The sequence below is a fragment of the Mobula birostris genome, chromosome 6 (genome assembly GCF_030028105.1).
Source record: "Mobula birostris isolate sMobBir1 chromosome 6, sMobBir1.hap1, whole genome shotgun sequence".
Lineage (NCBI taxonomy): Eukaryota > Metazoa > Chordata > Chondrichthyes > Myliobatiformes > Myliobatidae > Mobula > Mobula birostris.
This window is the reverse complement of record NC_092375.1, coordinates 195,714-216,867: the sequence shown is the minus strand read 5'-3', so window position 1 is coordinate 216,867 and position 21,154 is coordinate 195,714. Positions and strand designations below refer to the sequence as shown.

Here is a 21,154-nt window from a genome sequence, read left to right as displayed (position 1 = left end):
CAGCATCATTTTCCAGTGGTCCAATTTTTAACTCACCTGCCTTTTACTCTTTATAACACTGAAAAATAAGCTTTTAGTATCCTGCTTTATATTATTGGCTAGTTTGCCATCATATTTCATCTTTTCCCTTCTTAAAGCTTTTTAAGTTGTCATTTGTTGTATTTTAAAAGCTTCCCAATCATCCAATTTCCCATTCACTTTTGCTACCTTATGTGCCTTCCCCATGGCTTTTATGCAGCCCTTAACTTCCCTTGTCTACCTCTGCCATTTGAAAACAATTTCTTCTGTGGGACATATCTATCCTGTGCCTGTGAACTATTCCCAGAAACTTCAGCCATCTCTGCTCTGCCGTCATCCCCACCAGTATCCCCCTCCAATACACCTGGGCAAGCTCCTCTCTCATGTCTCTGTAATTCCCTTTATTCCATTGTGATACTGATGCATGTGACTTGTGCTTCTCCCTCTCAAACTGCAGTATGAATTCAATCATATTATGATCACTGTCTCGTAAGTCTTTCTTTAAATTAAGCTCCCTAATGAGATCAGATTTATTACACAACACCCAATCTAAGATAGCCTTTCCCTGAGTAGGCTCAAGTAGAAGCTGCTCTAAAAAGCCATCTTGTAGGCATTCAACAAAATTCCCTCTTGTGATCTGACACCAACCTGCATATTGAAGTCCCCCATTACAACTGTGTCATTATCTTTATTACATGCCTTTTTCGGTCCCCTTTGTAATCTCAACCCTACATCTTGGCTACTATTTGGAGGCCTATATACGATTCCCATAATGGTTTTTTTTCACCCTTGCAGTTTCTTAACTTCACCCACAAAGATTCAACATTCTCTGACCCTAAGTCATCTCTTTCTAAAGATGTAATTCCATCTCTTACCAACAGAGCCACAGCACTGTCTATGCCTTCCTGCCTGTCCTTTTGATACAAAATATATCCTTTGATGTTGAACTCCCAACTATGGCCTTCTTTCAGCCACAATTCAGTGACGCCTCGAATTTCATACTGACCAATCTTTAATTGCGCCATGAGTTTGTCCACCTTATTCCGCATGTTATGCACATTTAAATACAGCAGTTTCAGTCCTCCGTTCTTAACCCTTTTGAATTTTGCCTCAGTAGTACAATTTAACTCTTTTGCTCTGTCTGCCATATTAGTTTAAACCACTTCCAACAACTCTAGTAAACCTTCCTGCAAGAATTCAAGTGCAACCAATCTCTTTTGTGCTACGGAGGTGGAGCTAGAACAGTGAATACCTTTCTGTATTTGAAGGCATAGTGGGATCAATGGAGATGATGGCATTGTCTGAATCCAGCAGAGAAATCGCCGCACTCCTGCAACACACTTGGAACAATTAGACTAAATCTGTTTGATAAATAATGGCCATTTCATAAATCCATCTTTGGGAACAGGACAAAAGTGAAGATAATGATCATCATAGCTGGTCTCCATTTCCTATAGGAAACACTTATCAACTATACATCTTCCCTTTTGACTCTTCTATCTCTGTTGGGTCAGAGTACAGTCGATGGTTTACAGTACAACGGGATGGAGAATTACAATGATTCTCAGTGTCTTGAGTAAAGAAGTTTCTCCCCACTCTATTTTTACATACTATTCCTTTTTGCAATAAATTATAACATTCTATTTACATTCATTTATGTTGTACCTGCACACTGACTGTGTTTTATATATAATTGATATATAGATTCCCTATGTACAACAGTGTTCTCAGAATCAGTATCAGCTTTATTATCACCAGCAGATATCCTGAAATTTGTTAACTTAGCAGCAGCAGTTTAATGCAATACACAATATAGAAGAAGAAAAATAAATAAGTAAATCAATTACAGTACATGTATAGTGAATAGAATAAAAATTGGGCAAAAACAAAAATAATATATGTTTAAAAAAAAAAGTGAGGTAGTGTTCATGGATTCAATGTCCATTTAGGAATCAGGTGGCAGAGGGGAAGAAGCTGTTCCTGAATCACTGAGTGTGTGTCTTCAGGCTTCTGTACCTCCTACCTGATGGTAACAGTGAGAAAAGGGCATGCCCTGGGTGCTGGAGGTCCTTAATAATGGACACTGCCTTTCTGAGACACCACTCCCTAAGATGTCCTCGGTACTTTGTAGCCTAGTACCCAAGATGGAGCTGACTAGATTTACAACCTTCTGCAGCTTCTTTCAGTCCTGTGAGTAGCAGCCCCCCCCCCCCCCCACCGCATACCAGACAGTGATGCAGCCTGTCAGAATGGTCTCCACGGTACAACTATAGAAGTTTTTGAGTGTTTTTGTTTCTACTATCTTTCTTATACATTTTACCAAAATGGATAACTTTACATTTACCTACAATGCACTCTGGCATCACATTGGATGCATGGGATGTTATGGAAGATGACTTCCAAGACTCTGTGCTGAACCCATTGATGTTTGTCCTCAATATCAATGAATTGGATAAGAATGTATAAGACACGAGAAAGTCTGCAGATGCTGGGAGTCTGAAGCAACTCTCACAAAATATATATTAATGATTTAAATGAGGGAATTAAAAGTAACATTAGCAAATTTGCAGATGACACAAAGCTGGTTGGCAGTGTGAAATGTGAGGAGGATGTTATGAGAATGTAGGGTGACTTGGACAGGTTGGGTGAGTGGGCAGATGCATGGCAGATGCAGTTTAATGTGGATAAATGTGAGGTTATCTACTTTGGTGGTAAGAATGGGAAGGCAGATTATTATCTAAATGGAGTCAAGTTAGGAAAAGGGGAAGTACAATGAGAGCTAGGTGTTCTTGTACATCAGTCACTGAAAGCAAGCATGCATGTACAGCAGGCAGTGAAGAAAGCTAATGGCATGCTGGCCTTCATAACAAGGGGAATTGAGTATAAGAGCAAAGAGGTCCTTCTGCAGCTGTACAGGGCCCTGGTGAGACCACACCTGGAGTGCTGTGTGCAGTTTTGGTCTCCAAATTTGAGGAAGGACATTCTTGCTATTGAGGGAGTGCAGCGTAGGTTCACAAGGTTAATTCCCGGGATGGCAGGACTGTCATATGTCAAAATATTGGAGCGACTGGGCTTGTATGCTCTGGAATTTAGAAGGCTGAGAGGGGATCTTATTGAAACATATAAGATTATTAAGGGATTGGACACGCTGGAGGCGGGAAGCATGTTCCCGCTGATGGGTGAGTCCAGAACCAGAGGCACACAGTTTAAGAATAAGGGGTAGGCCATTTAGAACGGAGTTGAGGAAAAACTTTTTCACCCAGAGTGTGGTGGATATATAATATAAAATAAAATGCTCTGCCCCAGAAGGCTGTGGAGGCCAAGTCTCTGGATGCTTTCAAGAAAGAGATGGATAGAGCTCTTAAAGTAAGTGGAATCAAAGGTTATGGGGATAAGGCAGGAACTGGATACGGATTGTGGATGATCAGCCATGATCACAGTGAATGGTGGTGCTGGCTTGAAGGGCCAAATGGCCTACTCCTGCACCTATTGTCTATTGTCTAAAATGCTGGATGAACTCAGCAGGTCAGGCAGCATCACTGGAAATGAGTAAACAGTTGACATTTGGGGTCCAGACCCTTCTTCAGGACTGAAATGGAAGGGGGGAGACAAGAATAAAAAGTTGGGTGGGGGGAGGAGAAGGAGGCTTGCAAGAACGTGATAGATGAAGCCAAGAGGGTGGAAAAGGTAAATGGCTGGAGAAGGATGACCCTAATACGCAAGGAGAGTGGACCATCAGAGCAAGGGAAGGAGAGGACCTGGGGGGAAGTGGTAGGCAGCTGAGAAGAGGTAAAAAGCCAAAGTGGAGATTAGAAGAGGGGAGGGAAAGGGAATTTTTTTTTAACTGGAAGGAGAAATCAATATTCATGTCATCAGGTTGGAGGGTACCTAGATAGAATATCAGGTGTTGCTCCTCCACCCTGTGGGTAGTCTTAACATGGCACAAAAGGAGACCATAGACCAGCCATGTTGGAACAGGAATGGGAACTGGCCACCATTGTAGAGGAGGCTGCATCAGGAACACTGGGCATAATAGATGACCCTAGCAGATTCGTGAGTGAAGTGTTGCCTCACCTGAAAGGACTTTTTGGAGCCCTGAGTGGAAGTGAGGAAGGATGTGAATGCCTAGGTGTAATACTTTGCTACTTGCAGGGATAAGTGCTGGGTGGGAGATTAGTGGGGAGGGACAAATGGACAAGGGAATCACAGAGGGAATGATCCCTACGGAAAGTGAATGTGGGGGGACGGAGGTAAAAATATGTTTAGTGGTAGGATCCCTTTGGAGATGGTGGAAAGTATGGAGGATGATGGGATAGTAGGTCAATACAAACTACAGACTCACTTCAAGGACTCTCGCTATTGCAAAGGAAAACGTGCGAGGCAAACTCAAAGGTCTTAAGGTGGATAAGTCACCTGGGCCAGATAGACTACAGAAAATCTGCAGATGCTGGAAATCCAAGCAAGATACCCAAAATGCTGGAGGAACTCAGCAGACCTGGCAGCATCTATGGAAAAAAAGAGTACAGTTGATGTTTTGGGCTGAAGCTCTTTGGCAGGACAGACCTGCAGAAGGGTTTCTGTCACCATGGTTTGGATATGGCCCAAGTGCGAGTGAGAGTCATTGAAGCAGGTCAATAGATCGCAGGCTTTAATTTAAAAAATGGAAGATAACACAATAAACGCTAGGCCAAACAGGGCAGCTAACTAAAACTCTCAAAAGGGAAACAAAGCCTACACTGCGGCCGAGAAGAAAATCTAAACATTAAGCGACTACCGCTAGTCTTCAGGGTCAGTTGATTTTGAAAGTCCAGTGGCTCAGGGAAGGCCAAATGCAAAACAGCTACGAAGCTTTGCTATGCTCTGTCCAAGTCTTGACAAGCACTACGACGACAAGAATGGAGTTAAATACTATCACGATTAAATAACAATTACCTGACACGTGCAAATGCAATTGCCGTATCTACTGTGCTGCCGAATCTGTGGTTGTGACAGTTTCAGCCCAAAACGTCGACCTTACTCTTTCCCATAGATGCTGCCTGGCCTGCTGAGTTCCTCCAGCATTTTAGAAAGATAGAAACATAGAAAACCTATAGCACAATACAGGCCCTTCGGCCCACAACGCTGTGCTGAACTATGCTTACTTTAGAAATTACCTAGGGTTACCCATAGCGCTCTATTTTTCTAACCTCCATGTACTGTCCAGGAGATTCTTAAAAGATCCAATTGGTATCTGCCTCCACTACCATCGCCGGCAGCCCATTCCATGCACTCACCACTCTCTGCGTAAAAACTTACCCTGACACCACCTCAGTACCTATTTTCAAGCACCTTAAAACTGTGCCCTCTTGTGTTAGCCATTTCAGCCCTGGGAAAAACCTCTGGCTATCCACACAATCAATGCCTCTCATCATCTTGTACACCTCTATCAGGTCACCTTTCATCCTCTGTCGCTCCAAGGAAAAAAGGCCAAGTTCACTCAACCTGTTCTCATAAGGCATGCTTCCCAATCCAGGCAACATCCTTGAAAATCTCCACTGCACACTTTCTACAGTTTCCACATCCTTCCTGTAGCAAGGTAACCAGAACTGAGCACAGTACTCCATGTGGGGTCTGACCAGGGTCCTATATACTGTAGCTGTAACATTACCATTTTGTGTGTGATTCTGGCATGGTCCTGGAGGACTGGAAGATTGGAAATGTCACACCACTCTTTAAGAAGGGTTGAAGGCAAAATAAAGGAAATTATAGTTCAGTTAGCTTAAACTCAGTGGTTGAGAAAATTTTGGAGTACATTATTAATGATGAGGTTTCGGGGTACTTGGAGACTATTGATAAAATATCTCAAAGTCAGCATGGTTTCTGTGATGGGAAATCTGGCCTGACAAATCAGTTAGAGTTCTTTGAGGAAGGAACAAGCAGGGTGAACAAAGGAGAGGCAGTGGATATCATTTACTTGGATTTTCAGAAGGCGCCACATATGAGGCTGCTTAACAAAATAAAATCCTCTGGCATCACGGGAGAGACACTGGCATGGATAGAGGCAGGCAGGAGGCAGTGAGTGGGAATAAAAGGGGGCCTTTTCTGTGACTAGTGGTGTTCCTCAGGGGTCAGTTTTGGGACCACTACTTTTCACATTGTTTGTCAATGATTTAGGTAATGGAATTGATAGCGTTGTGGCAAAGTTTTCCACAAAGGTAGGTGGAGGGGAGGTAGTGCTGAGGAAGCAATGCAATTGCAGCAGGACTTGAACAAAGTGGGAGAATGAGCAAAAAAGTGGCAGATGGATTGTAGTGTTGGGAAATGTATGATAATGCATTTTGGTAAAAGGAACAATAGTGCGGACTATTATCTAAATGGGGAGAAGGTTCAAACTCAGAGGTGCAGAGGGACTTAGGAGTCCTCATGCAAGACTCCGAGAAGGTTAATTTACAGGTTGAATCTGTAGTAAAGGCAAATGCAATGTTGGAATTTATTTCAAGGGGAATAGACTATGAAAGCAAGGAGATAATGCTGAGCCTTTATAAGACACTAGTCAGGCCGCACTTGGAGTATTGTCAACAGTTTTGGTCCCCAGATCTGAGAAAGGATGTGTTGTCATTGGAGAGAGCCCAGAGGAGGTTCACGAGGATGATTCCAGAAATGAAGGGGTTAACATATGACGAGGGTTTGGCAGCTTTGGCCTGTACTCACTGGAATTTAAAAGAATATGTGGAGATCTCATTGAAACCTACTGAATGTTAGGAAATGGGGGAGATCTTAAATAGGTTTTTTGCGACTGTATTTACTAAGGAAACTGACATGAAGTCTATGGAATTGAGGGAATCAAGTAGTGAGATCATGGAAACTGTACAGATTGAAAAGGAGGAGGTGCTTGCTGTCTTGAGGAAAATTAAAGTGGGTAAATCCCCGGGACCTGACGGGGTGTTCCCTCGGACCTTGAAGGAGACTAGTGTTGAAATTGCGGGGGCCCTGGCAGAAATATTTAAAATGTCGTTGTCTACAGGTGAGGTGCCGGAGGATTGGAGAGTGGCTCATGTTGTTCCGTTGTTTAAAAAAGGATCGAAAAGTAATCCAGGAAATTATAGGCCGGCGAGTTTAATGTCGGTAGTAGGTAAGTTATTGGAGGGAGTACTAAGAGACAGAATCTACAAGCATTTGGATAGACAGGGACTTATTAGGGTGAGTCAACATGGCTTTGTGCATGGTAGGTCATGTTTGACCAATCTATTGGAGTTTTTCGAGGAGGTTACCAGGAAAGTGGATGAAGGGAAGGCAGTGGATATTGTCTACATGGATTTCAGTAAGGCCTTTGACAGGGTCCCGCATGGGAGGTTAGTTAGGAAAATTCAGTCACTAGGTATACATGGAGAGGTGGTAAATTGGATTAGACATTGGCTCAATGGAAGAAGCCAAAGAGTGGTGGTAGAGAATTGCTTCTCTGAGTGGAGGCCTGTGACTAGTGGTGTGCCACAGGGATCAGTGCTGGGTCCATTGTTATTTGTCATCTATATCAATGATCTGGATGATAATGTGGTAAATTGGATCAGCAAATTTGCTGATGATACAAAGATTGGAGGTGTAGTAGACAGTGAGGAAGGTTTTCAGAGCCTGCAGAGGGATTTGGACCAGCTGGAAAAATGGGCTGGAAAAATGGCAGATGGAGTTTAATACAGACAAGTGTGAGGTATTGCACGTTGGAAGGACAAACCAAGGTAGAACATACAGGGTTAATGGTAAGGCACTGAGGAGTGCAGTAGAACAGAGGGATCTGGGAATACAGATACAAAATTCCCTAAAAGTGGCGTCACAAGTAGATAGGGTCGTAAAGAGAGCTTTTGGTACATTGGCCTTTATTAATCAAAGTATTGAGTATAAGAGCTGGAATGTTATGATGAGGTTGTATAAGGCATTGGTGAGGCCGAATCTGGAGTATTGTGTTCAGTTTTGGTCACCAAATTACAGGAAGAATATAAATAAGGTTGAAAGAGTGCAGAGAAGGTTTACAAGGATGTTGCCAGGACTTCAGAAACTCAATTACAGAGAAAGGTTGAATAGGTTAGGACTTTATTTCCTGGAGTGTAGAAGAATGAGGGGAGATTTGATAGAGGTATATAAAATTATGATGGATATAGATAGAATGAATGCAAGCAGGCTTTTTCCACTGAGGCAAGGGGAGAAAAAAACCAGAGGACATGGGTTAAGGGTGATGGGGGGTGGGAGTTTAAAGGGAACATTAGGGGGGGCTTCTTCACACAGAGAGTGGTGGGAGTATGGAATGAGCTGCCAGATGAGGTGGTAAATGCGGGTTCTTTATTAACATTTAAGAATAAATTGGACAGATACATGGATGGGAGGTGTATGGAGGGATATGGTCCGTGTGCAGATCAGTGGGACTAGGCAGAAAATGGTGCAGGATTTTGGAAGAGATAAGGGAAGTCCAAAAAGATATAAAGCAGCAACTCAATGATATAAAGTCAGCTCGCCAACGTCAATCAGACAATAGCGGTGGCAGAGACTCGAATTGAGAAGGTGGAAGATCGCGTGCAAAACGTGGAACAGATACTAAGTAAGACAATAAAAATATTAAATCAACGGGAAAGTAAATTGCTTGACCAGGAGAGAAGATCGCGATGGAAAAATATCGGGATTTATAATGTTCCCGAAGGAGCGGAGGGATTGTCGATGATGGACTTTGTAGACAAGCTACTGCGGGACGCACTGGAGATTCCCCTGACTGTGGAGATTGAAATTGAGAGGACGCATCGTTCACTGGTCCAGCGGCCTCCCAGAGACAGACAAAATGAACCGCGCTCAATAGTACTTGTATTCCTTCGATCCAAGAGCAAGGCGGAGATTCTACAAAGGGCCTGGGGTAAGAAGAGGGTTTTTTGGAACGGGAAGTTAATATACTTCGATCATAATTACCCCCCCCCCCCGGCGGTCCTACAGAAACGGAAGGAATATTCCGAAGCGAAACGCATATTAAAGCAAGAAAAGATTAAATTCCAAACCCCGTACCCTGCTAAACTGAGGGTATTTTACCAAGAAGGAATGCGACTGTACCAGACGGTGGAAGAGGCGACTACAGACATGAACAACCAAGGACTGTCCATTAGCGTGGTCAAACCAAGGGAAAGTCTGACTGAGCAGTTATCCCGATCTGCTTGGGAAATAGTAAGAGAACCGAGAAAGCAGGGGACGGGAACACGACGAGAGAAGGATATTAGGAAGAGACTGTGAGTTCTCGGAAGACAGCCCTCGCCTCCTCCAGAAGAGCCATGAGGTTTGGCTAACTTTAAAAATGCTGATAAACTGAACGGAAGCAAAAGTAGATGGTGATATACCTATCTCGAGAAATACGTGTTATAATGTGGATTTTATATTACTCAATTTTTTAAAACTCATTTATTCATTCCTTTTTCCCCACCTAAATGACAGTATATACATGGGAGGAATACACAGGGAAATCATTTCTGTGTAATGGACATAGTTTCTTTTACTTACTTTTATAGGTACTGCAGCGGGGGCCCTCAACCCACAGGTAGGAGGGGCTATCCCCCACGACTAGACTTTTCTTCTAGCCCAACCCAGGGTCATCTAGAGACCCCAGCCTTGGAATCACACCTTCGTTACCTTTTTTAATTATTCACATTTCTTGGCTTATTTGTTCAGGGAGTAAATCGATTAAGTTATCTTCTGCAAATTTCAATGATATACAAACAGGTAAATACACATGGCGAAGGTCAAAGTAAAATTCATTTCTTTTAATGTCAGTGGGCTTTTGAATCCAGTCAAGCGCAGTAAAATTCTACCGAAAATGAAAAAAGAACAAGCCTATGTAGTATATTTACAGGAAACTCACTGAAGTGATAATGAGCTTGGAAAATTAAAGAGAATGGGCTTCACTAATTTGTTTTTCTCCTCATATAAATCAGGACATAGAAGAGGAGTTCCTATCCTCATCTCAAGTATTTTAAATTTTGAAAAAGTATTTGAAATGGGAGATAAGGAGTGCAGATATATTCTGTTAAAGGGGAATATAGATGGAAATAGTTATTTTATTGAATATATACGCACCCCCAGGAAGTGATATTAGTTTCTTCCAGAAAATTACAAATATTATGGTAACGGAAACAGAAGGTCTCTTGATATGTGGGGGAGACTTAAATTTACAATTACAACCAAAGTTAGACTCTTCCAATAGAAAAACTTCTGAAACTAAGTTCCTACATAAGAAAGTTAACACTCTTTTTGAGGATGTTGGTCTGATTGATATATGGAGGAACCTTTTCCCCGACAGAAGGGATTACACTCATTATTCTGCCCCCCCCCCATTCTGTTTCTACAGGAATAGACTATTTCATAACTTTTGGAAAAGATAAAAACAAATTAATCACCCATGGAATTGGGACAATAGATGTAAGTGATCATTATCTGTTGATCTTGACCTGCAACCAAAGAATACTATTTGGAAAATAAATTCAAGTCTACTCAATGATCCCTATTTTAAGGAACAAATTAAAAAAGAAATTGGTCTTTACAATGATAATGGAGAGGTTTCACCTCCCATTCTATGGGATACTCTGAAGGCTGTCTTAAGAGGGAAAATTATAGCGATATCTTCATATAAGAAAAAAATAAGGAATAGAACATTAGAGGAATTACAAAATATGCTGAAGGAACTAGAAAGAAAATACAAATCGAGTTTGGCACAGGATACACTAGAGGAAATTTTAAAAATTAGGAATGAAATTAATAGTTTCGCTACACAACAAACTAGAAAAAAATGTTTCTGAAATAGACACTATGAAAGTGGATCTAAATCTATGAAAGTACTGGCATGGAAACTGAAAAAATATAGCAGAAAATACAATTCATAGAATAAGGGATCCAAGAACAAAAGTGATTTATAAAAAAAAAAAATAAGCTAAGTGAAATTCAAGAAGCTTTTGAAATGTTTTCCAAAGTTCCAGGGGGAAGCATAACCCAAACTGACAGAACAAAATAGAACGATGACTGCTGACATAACTGAAGCTGAACTTAAAAACTGCAATTAGTAGGCTTAAATAAAGCAAATCACCAGGATCAAATGGATATACAACAGAGTGGTATAAAGAGTTTAGAAGTGAGTTAATTCCTATTTTACTCCCCACACTGAACGGGACCCTAAGAAGGCGCAAATGCCACCCAGCTGGAAGGAGGCCATAATCTCAGTTATACCGAAAGAAGGCAAGGATAAAATGGAATGTGAGTTATTTAGACCAATATCTGTTCTTAATTCAAGATTCAAAGATTCAAACAACTTTATTGTCATTCTAACCATACATCAGCTCTGCAGGGCAGAATGAGACAGCGTTTCTCAGGAGCAGCACAATCGTAACATAACAAATGCAACACTGAATAATAAACATAACAATAAATAGTAAAACACAACAGCCACATGTCAGTTAAAATCAGTTATAAGTGTCCAGTGCAAGTTAAAAGTGTCCAAAGCAGAGTCAGGTGGAGCAGCTATTTAGCAGTCTGACTGCCTGTGGGACAAAGCTGTAGCCTTGTGGTTTTAGTTTTAATGCTCCTGTAATGTTTGCCTGATGGCAGAAGAACAAACAGTTCATGGAGAGGGTGTGAGGGGTCTTTAATGATGTACAGTGTCTTCTGGAGGCATTGACTCTGAAAGAGGTCTTAGACAGAAGGTAGGGAGTCCCCAATAACCACCTTTGCTCCCCTAACAACCCTCTGCAAGGCTTTTTTGTCGACAGGACTGCAGCTGGAGTACCAGGTTGTGATGCAAAAGGTCAGCACACTCTCAACCACGCCTCTGTAGAATGTAGTTAAGATGTTAGTGGGGAGTTTTGCTTGTTTAAGCTTCCTCAGAAAGTTCAATCTCTGCTGGCCCCGTTTCACAATCCCAGTGGTGTTCCTGGACCAGGTGAGATCATCCGAGATCTGCACCCCAAGGAACTTGATGTTTTCCACTCTCTCCACTGTGGAGCAGCTGATGCTGAGGGGTGTGTGCTCAGGCTGAGACCATCTGAAATCAACGATCATCTCCTTGGTTTTGGTGACATTAAGCATCAAGTTGTTATCCCTGCACCAGCTCTCTAGGTGTTTGACCTCCTCCCTGTACATAGTTTCATTATTTTTGCTGATGAGCCCCACCACTGTGGTATCATCTTCAAATTTAATGTGGATTATAGAATATTTACTTCCATCATGGTCAAACGATTAGAAGAGTTTCTACCCACACTGATACATAATGATCAGACAGGTTTTATACAACAACGCCAAACACAACACAATATACAAAGGACACTTCACATTATGGGTCATATTATTAAAAAAAAATGAATTTGAAGCAATAGTGATAAGCGTGGACGCTGAAAAGGCATTTGATTTGGTTAATTGGAATTTTCTCTATAGAGTTTTACATAGATTTGGTTTACATGACACAATTATTAAAACTATACAGGCACTGTATGACAATCCTACTGCCAGGATTAAAGTCAATGGATATTTATCAAATAGTTTTACCCTAGAAAGGGGCATGAGACAGGGTTGTGCATGGTCACCACTACTCTTCGCATTATATCTGGAACCATTATCTCAATACATCAGACAAAATGAAGATATCAGGGGAATTACTATTAAAGGGACAACATAAATTGGCCTGTTATGTGGATGACATTTTGATCTGTCTAGGGCAACCAACATGCTCTCTACCTAAATTGATGCAATCCTTTGAACAATATGGCCAATTATCAGGATACAAGATCAACATAGATAAAACCCAACTACTTTCATATAACTATAGCCCACCAAGAGAAATTGAAAGTAGATATCCTTGGGCATGGCAAACAGAGTCCGTCAAATATTTGGGCATCATTATGCCAAAAGATTTGGTAAAATTATCAGAATGCAATTATCAGTATGTGTGTGTGTATGTATGTGTGTGTGTGTGTATATATATATATATATATTAATTATAACAAGATGGAACCTAATTCCTTTTCTTGGTCTCAATGCAAGGATTGAATCTATTAAAATGAATTTACTGCCCAGACTACTATATCTCTTTCAGACCCTACCAATAGAGATTAAACAAAATCAATTCAATAAATGGAACAAGATGCGATCAAGATATATATGGCAAGGTAAAAGGCCTAAGGTTCGTCTCAAAACTTTGCAATTAGCCAAGGAAAAGGGGGGATGAGGCCTACCTTCTCTTAGAGATTATTATTTTGCAGCACAGTTGAGAGCTGTGATATGCTGATGCAACCCATCATATGGAGCTCAATGGAAAAACATTGAGGAGAGGATGCTTTTCATCCCCATACAGGCAATTTTGGCTGATAACCTACAAAGTTACATAAATAATATTGACAACTCGTGGGTGAAATGGACTCTTAAAATATGGAAGACTATTATAAAAGAATATAAACTGGAGAGAGACATTGCAATTCTTAAATGGTGTGCATATGACTCGGATTTTACGCTGAATAAACTGGATGCTAGATTTAAGGACTGGACAACTAAAGGAATAACAGCTATTTGCAATATAATGAAAGAAGGAACACTGTTCAGTTTTGAAATGCTCAAAGAGAAACATTTGTTAGAAAAACAAGACTTTTACCAGTATTTACAGATGTAACCAAGGCAAGTACATGTCTGATAGAGCTATTTAGAAAAGCATATTATTCAGACAACAGTAGTAGAATAATTTCAAGAGTTTATAAGGGTTTGTGAAATCTTAAAACACATTTGACTTCATACATTAAAACAAAATGGGAGAAGGAAGGAGGGATAATAATATCTGAGGAAGACTGGACAATAATATGGAGGTATCAATGGAAGTGTACCAGTTCACAGAAATGGAGGGAGTTCAGGTGGAAAAACTTGATAAGATATTTTATTACACTCGCTCAGAAATCCCATTATGATAGTAACTCCCCTGCTTGCTGGAGAAATTGTGGAAATCAAAATGCAAACCATTATCATATTTTCTGGGAATGACCCGTTATCAAAGTGGGATACATAATGCCCTACAAGGCATCTTTAAATGTAAAATACCCTTAGAAAGTAAGACCATATATTTTGGGTATATACCTCAAGAATAGTTGAAAAGAGATAAATATTTAATGAATGTACTGCTGGTGCCTGGTAAAAAGACCCTTACCAGGAAATGGTTGTTTCAGGCGAGCCCAACTTTAAATGTATGGATGGAAATTACAATGGATATTTACAAAATGGAGAAGATAACAGCATCTGTTAATCATAAGTTGGAACAATTGTATTCATACTGGAAAAATGGTTTAACTACATAACACCTTAAAGGCCTGATTTTATTCTCACAAGTCAATGAATATGTTGTAAGAAAAAATCACTCCCTACTCTGTACATCGTTTTCTCCTTTCGATTGTTTTCTTTCCTCTCCTTTCTATAAGTGTATACCTCAGATAAGTATTATGTGGAGATTTGTGACAAATATATGATATATATGTACAGTATCTGAAGTACATCTAATGGAAATGTTTGATGAAATTCAATTTAAAAAAACTACAAAAAGAAGGAAAAATAGAGGGCCATGTGATAGGGAAATTCTACAGTTGGACAGCACAACATTGTGGGCTGAAGGGCCTGTCATGTGCTGTAGATTTCTATGTTTCTATGAATGTGAGCAGTATACAGAATAAGGCAGATGAATAGTTGCTGATTAGCAGGTATCATGATGTAGGCATCACTGAATCATGGCTGAAAGATTATAACTGGGAACTTAATGTCTAAGGATACACGTATCGAAAAGATAGGCAGGAAGGCAGAGGGAGCACATTGCTCTTGATAAAAAAATGAAATCAAATCATTAGAAAAATGTGACATAGGGTCAGAAAGTATTGAATTATTGTGGATAGAGCTAAGGAACCACAAGGGTAAAAAGACCCTGCTGGGAGTTATATACAGACTCCCAAACAGTAGTCAGGATGTGGCCAATAAATTACAATGGGAGATAGAAAATCCATGCTGATAGGGCAATGTTACAATGGTCATGGGGGACTTCAATATTCAGGTAGATTAGTAAAATCAGGTTGGTGCTGGATTACAGGAGGGGGAATTTCTAGAGTGCCTATGAGATGGCTTTTTAGAGCAGCTTGTGGCTGAGCCCACTGGGGGATCAGCTATTCTGCATTGGATGTTGTGGAATGAATCAGAATTGATCAGAGACCTTAAGATAAAATATTCCTTAGGGGCAAGTGATCAAGAATTCACCTTGAAATCTGAGAAGGGGAAGCTAACGTCAGATGTATCAATATTACAGCTGAGTAAAGTGAATTACAGAGACGTGAGAGAGGAGTTGGCTGGAATTGATTGGAAAAGAACACTAGCAGGGATGACAGCAGAGCAGCAATGGCTGGAATTTCCTGAAGCAATTTGGAAGGCACAGGACATATACATCTCAAAGAGGAAGTATTCCAAAGGAAAGATGACATAATGTAGCTAACAAGAGAAGTCAAAGCCAACATAAAAGCCAAAGAGAGGGCATATAATAAAACAAAAATTAATGGGAAGTTAGAGGAATGGGAAGCTTTCAAATACCAACAAAAAGGCAACTAAAAAGTCATTAAGGTAAAGATGGAATACAAAATTAAGCTGGCCAAAAATATTTAAGAGAATACCAAAGGTTTCTTCAGGATACATAAAGTGTAAAAGAGAGGAGAGAGTGGATATTGGATCACTGGAAATGATGCTGGAGAGGTAGTAATGGGGAACAATGAAATGGCGGATTCAAGCATTTCAAGGTTCTGGAAAACTGGAGAATTGCAAATGTCACTCTACTCTTCAAGAAGGGAGAGAGGCAGAAAAAAGGAAACTGTATGCCAGTTAGTCTGACCTCAGTAGTTGGGAAGATGTTTGAGTCGAGTGCAGGGCTACTGTAGGAAACTTTGTCACATGGTGTGAGCAGAATTATCTGCAGCTTAATGTGAAAAAGACTAAGGAGCTGGTAGTAGACCTGAGGAGAGCTAAGGCGCTGGTGACCCCTGTTTTCATCCAGGGGGTCAGTGTGGACATGGTGGAGGATTACAAATACCTGGGGATACAAATTGACAATAAACTGGACTGGTCAAAGAACACTGAGGCTGTCTACAAGAAGGGTCAGAGCCGTCTCTATTTCCTGAGGAGACTGAGGTCCTTTAACATCTGCCGGACGATGCTAAGGATGTTCTACGAGTCTGTGGTGGCCAGTGCTATCATGTTTGCTGTTGTGTGCTGGGGCAGCAGGCTGAGGGTAGCAGACACCAACAGAATCAACAAACTTATTCGTAAGGCCAGTGATATTATGGGGATGGAACTGGACTCTCTCACGGTGGTGTCTGAAAAGAGGATGCTGTCTAAATTGCATGCCATCTTGGTCAATATCTCCCATCCACTACATAATGTACTGGGTGGGCACAGGAGTACATTCAGCCAGGGACTCATTCCTCCAAGATGCAGCACAGAACGTCATAGGAAGTCGTTCCTGCCTGTGGCCATCAAACTTTACAACTCCTCCCTTGGACGGTCAGACACCCTGTGCCGATAGGCTGGTCCTGGACTTATTTCATAATTTACTGGCATAATTTTACATATTACTATTTAACTATTTATGGTTCTATTGCTATTTCTATTACTATTTATTATTTATGGTGCAACTGTAACAAGAACCAATTTCCCCCATGGGATCAATAAAGTATGACTATGACTATTAAGGTTGAGGTCTCAGGGTACTTGGAAGCACATGATAAAATATAGTCAATGTGGTTTACTCAAGGGAAACTCTTGCCTGACAGATCTGTTGGAATTCTTTGAAGAAATAACACACAGAATAGACAAAGGAGATTCGGTTAATGTTGTGTACTTGGATTTTCAGAAGGCCTTTGACAAGGTGCCAGACATGAGAGTGCTTAACAAGCTATGAAGCCATGGCATGACAGCAAGGATACAATAGATATCTTGTTTGGCAAAGACCATTGCAGTGTTTCCATGCTGTATGACCTGAATGAATGATATTTACATTGCCTATAAAAAGTATTCACCCCCCCCCCCGGAAATTTTCATGTTTTATTGTTTTACAACATTGAATCACAGTGGATTTAATTTGGCTTTTTTGACACTGATCAACAGAAAAAGACTCTTTCGTACCAAAGTGAAAACAGATCTCTACAAAGTAATCTAAATTAATTACAAATATAAAACATAAAATAATTGATTGCATAAGTATTCATCCCCCTTTAATATGACACACCAAGTCATCACTGGTGCAGCCAAACATAATGAGTTAAATGGAGACCTATGTGCAGTCAATGTGTTTCAATTGATTGTAGTAAAAGGTACGCCTGTATCTGGAAAGTCCAACTGCTGGTGAGTCAGTATCCTGGCAAAAACTACACCATGAGGACAAAAGAACACTCTAAACAACTCTGCGAAAAGGTTTTTGAAATGCTCAAGTCAGGAGATGGATACAAGAAAATTTCCAAGTTAATGAATATTCCTTGGCGTACAGTTAAGTCAATCATTAAGAGATGGAAAGAATATGGCACAGCTGTAAATCTGCCGAGAGCAGGTTGTCCTCAAAACCTGAGTGACCCTGCAAGAAGGGGATTTGTGAGGAAGGCCACCAAGAGACCTATGACAACTCTGGAGGAGTTGCAAGCTTCAATTGCTGAGATGGGAGAGACTGCGCATACAACAACTGTTGCCCAGGTGCTTCACCAGTCTCAGCTTTATGGGAGGGTGGTAAAGGGAAAGCCTCTGTTGAAAAAACCCACATGAAATCTCAGCTAGAGTTTGCCAGAAGACATGTAGGAGACTCTGAAGTCAGCTGGGACCAAAATTGAACTTTTTTGGCCATTGGACTGAACACCATGTTTGGCATAAGCCAAACACTGCACATCATCAAAAACACACCATCCCTACCATGAAGCACGGTGGTGGCTGCATCATGCTGTGGGGATGCTTCACTGCAGCAGACCCTGGAAGCCTTGTGAAGGTAGAGGGTAAAATGAATGCAGCAGAATACAGGGAAACCCTAGAGGAAAACCTGATGCAGTCTGCAAGAGAACTGTAACTTGGAAGAAAATTTGTTTTGCAGCAAGACAATGACCCCAAGCATAAAGCCAAAGCTACACAGGAATAGCTTAAAAACAACAAAGTTAATGTCCTGGAGTGGCCAAGTCAGAATCAAGATCTCAATCCAATTTAGTTTGTGGCTGGATTTGAAAGGGGCTGTTCACTCACGGTCCCCAAGCAATCCGACAGAGCTTGAGCCATTTTGTGAAGAAGAATGGGGAAAAATTGCAGTGTCGAGATGTGCAAAGCTGATAGAGACCTATCCACACAGACTCAAGACTGTATTGCTGACAAAGGTGCATCTTCTAAATACTGACTTGAAGGAGGTGAATACTTGTGCAATCAATTATTTTGTGTTTTTTATTTGGAATTAATTTAGATCACTTTGTAGAGATTTGTTTTCACTCTGACATGAAAGAGTCTTTTTCTGTTGATCAGTGTCAAAGAAGCCAAATTAAATCCACTGTGATTCAATGTTGTAAGACAATAAAAAACATGAAAACTTCCAAGAGGGGTGAATACTTTTTATAGGCACTGTATATATTGGATATAGTTCAGGGAATATTTACCAGATGATCCCGGGAGTGGATAAATTGTCTTACAAGGAAAGGTTGGACAGATATCTGCTGGAGTTCAGAAGAGAGAAAGAACTTAAATTTTATTATATTTTATTAATTTATGTTAACATCTTGTTTTTGTGCTGTGTGTAGTATATGCTTTGTGGGTGCTCTGTGGTCTGGAGGTTGTTTGGTTGTATATGTGTATAGACAGATGATACTAGACTTGAACTTCACTGAAATGTAAGATCTTGAGGGACTCTGTGGTGGATACAGACTATGTGTGTTTCACAGAAATTTACAGCACATTACAGGCCCTTTGGCCCACAACGTTGTGCTGACCATGTAACCTATTCTAGAGACTACCTAGAATTTCCCTAGCTCAGTTTTCTTCTGAGGGAGGACCTGCAACTACCAACATTATTTAAAGTAAGGACAGTCATTTATTTCAGAGGCAAATCAAAACTCTTTCTCTAAAGATTCTGGAACTCTTCCTCAAAGGATGTGTTGAATATGAGGCATGGTAAGATAAAACTCCACCATGGACAGTCTCAAGCCTGGCAGCGAAAGGAGCAGGTTTGGGCATGGGGCCTGCAGCTCTATCCCTAAAAGCTAAGAGCTATAAAAGCTTTAAAGACCCTATCCTTGGGAGAGGAAGGTTCCCAGTAAGGGTGATGGGCTTAAGGGGGATGGTTAGAGAGAATTTTGTGATGTAAGGACTGAATGGTTTCTGAAGGTAGACTTGAAAATGGATTTGAGTTTACAATCAGGTATACAGGCTCCTAGTTCATGTCTCAGAAAGAGATTTCCAGAACCACGAGAGAAAATTATTTTCCTCATCTTTACTCGTCTGTAAGATTAGGGGGATTAGAGAGTTTTATCACATTTAAACACTATTTAGAAGTGCTCTTTACTAGAACAGGAATAACCTAGTGCTGAAAATTAGGTTCAGGCTGAGCAGTTTTCTTGCAACTCATGTAGACACTTTGGCCTAAATGACTTCCTCAATTCTCTCTGACTCAGTGTCTAACCCAATGTCCTTAGCCTGAGAGGGCCTGATAGGTCCGTAGGGAGGAGAATTCACTCTGATTCTAATCCCTGCTGTCCTTGACCTGAAAGTATTCAGGCCTGGGAAATTGACAGAATTATTTAAAATATCTGAGCATGTGTCACATTTGTGAGAGCCTGTGACTGTATTGTCTCTGACTGCAAGGATGTGATTGATCTCACCGAGCTAGTCCAGCTGTGTTGCACAGCAGCTCCCTGATGTCACTTGGGCTGCAATAGCGGCTGAAAAGCACCTGTTGAAACAAAAGAGCAGAGAAAGGAAGAAAACATTAAGGCCAGGCTGTGTAGTAGATGATAACACAGGATACGGGCAGAGAAGGAAGGATGAAAGGAACCTTGCTTATCACGTGAGGTGGTGTATCTAGTCAACCAGATATGGGAAGCGTATGTAAGCTATAGGAACCTAAAATCAAACAGAGCACTTGAGGTGGCTTTGTGAATAACGTAGAAGATTACCCAAGGAAACAAGAGGATAGATACTCAGTGGCCACTTAACTGTGTATTTCTTGTACCTAATAAAATGGCCCTTGAGTATATGCTTATGGTCTTCTACTGTGGGCCATCCACTTTAAGGTTTGACGTGCTGTGCATTCAAAGATGCTCTTCTGCACACCTCTGTTGTAACACGTGGTTAGTTGAGTTACTGTCACCTTCCAGCCAGCTTTTTTTAACAAAACTACAAAAGTTTATTCACTCAATAAAACACAAAGTGCAAACATCAAGACAGTGAACAAATTCAAACAGCCAATTCCCTGGGGGAGCCCACCGTTCCTGGAAATCCCCCACTGTACCCATTGTGATTTGCGTACTCCCTCTCCGAAGACACCCGGACATGGAAGTATTCTCAGAAGAGGAGCAGACAGTTGGCCTTGACTGTTTGTTACCTGGACCCATGAATGGCCATCTTGGTCAGGCCCAGGAGCAAGCCCAACAGTAGATCCTACGAGTGACCTGCCCTTTTCCATACTGGGTGCACTTATATCAGGAGTGTGATGCTGAAGTGTATTCAGAAACTGAGGAGCAGCCCCTTCAGATATTCAGACAGGAGCTGCAACCTCTTACACTCCATATCTGGCCATTCTGCTCTGACCTCTCTCACTAACAACGGATTTTTGTCTACAGAACTGCTGCTCACAGGATTTTTTTTTCCACTATTCTCCTTGGTACCTTGGCAATTGTAGGGGTGACTTACAGTGGACTAAAATGCTTGAGTGTATAGACATTAAAAAGAGGATTTGCTGATGCTTTTGAAAGCTACTAAGTTAGATAAGTCGCTGGGACCAGACAGGTGAGATATACCCCAGGCTACTGTGGGAAGTGAGGGAGGAAATTTCTCAGCCTCTGGTGATGATCTTTGCATCATCAACAGAGACAGAAGTACTGGAGGATTAGAGGGCTGCAAATGTTGTTCC

At 41.0% G+C, this 21,154-nt stretch overlaps 1 protein-coding gene across 1 annotated transcript in view; it reads right to left on the bottom strand.

Annotated features, from left to right (window-relative positions):
- The window catches only part of pde9aa (phosphodiesterase 9aa), a 267,251-nt gene that overhangs the window by 214,344 nt on the left and 31,753 nt on the right, over positions 1-21,154 (bottom strand). The window contains exons 2-3 of the mRNA XM_072262191.1: positions 19,905-19,975; positions 1,271-1,348 (exon numbers count right to left, since the gene is read on the bottom strand). Of these exons, the coding sequence (XP_072118292.1) occupies positions 1,271-1,348; positions 19,905-19,975 (149 nt within the window). The remainder of the gene's footprint in view (positions 1-1,270; positions 1,349-19,904; positions 19,976-21,154) is intronic.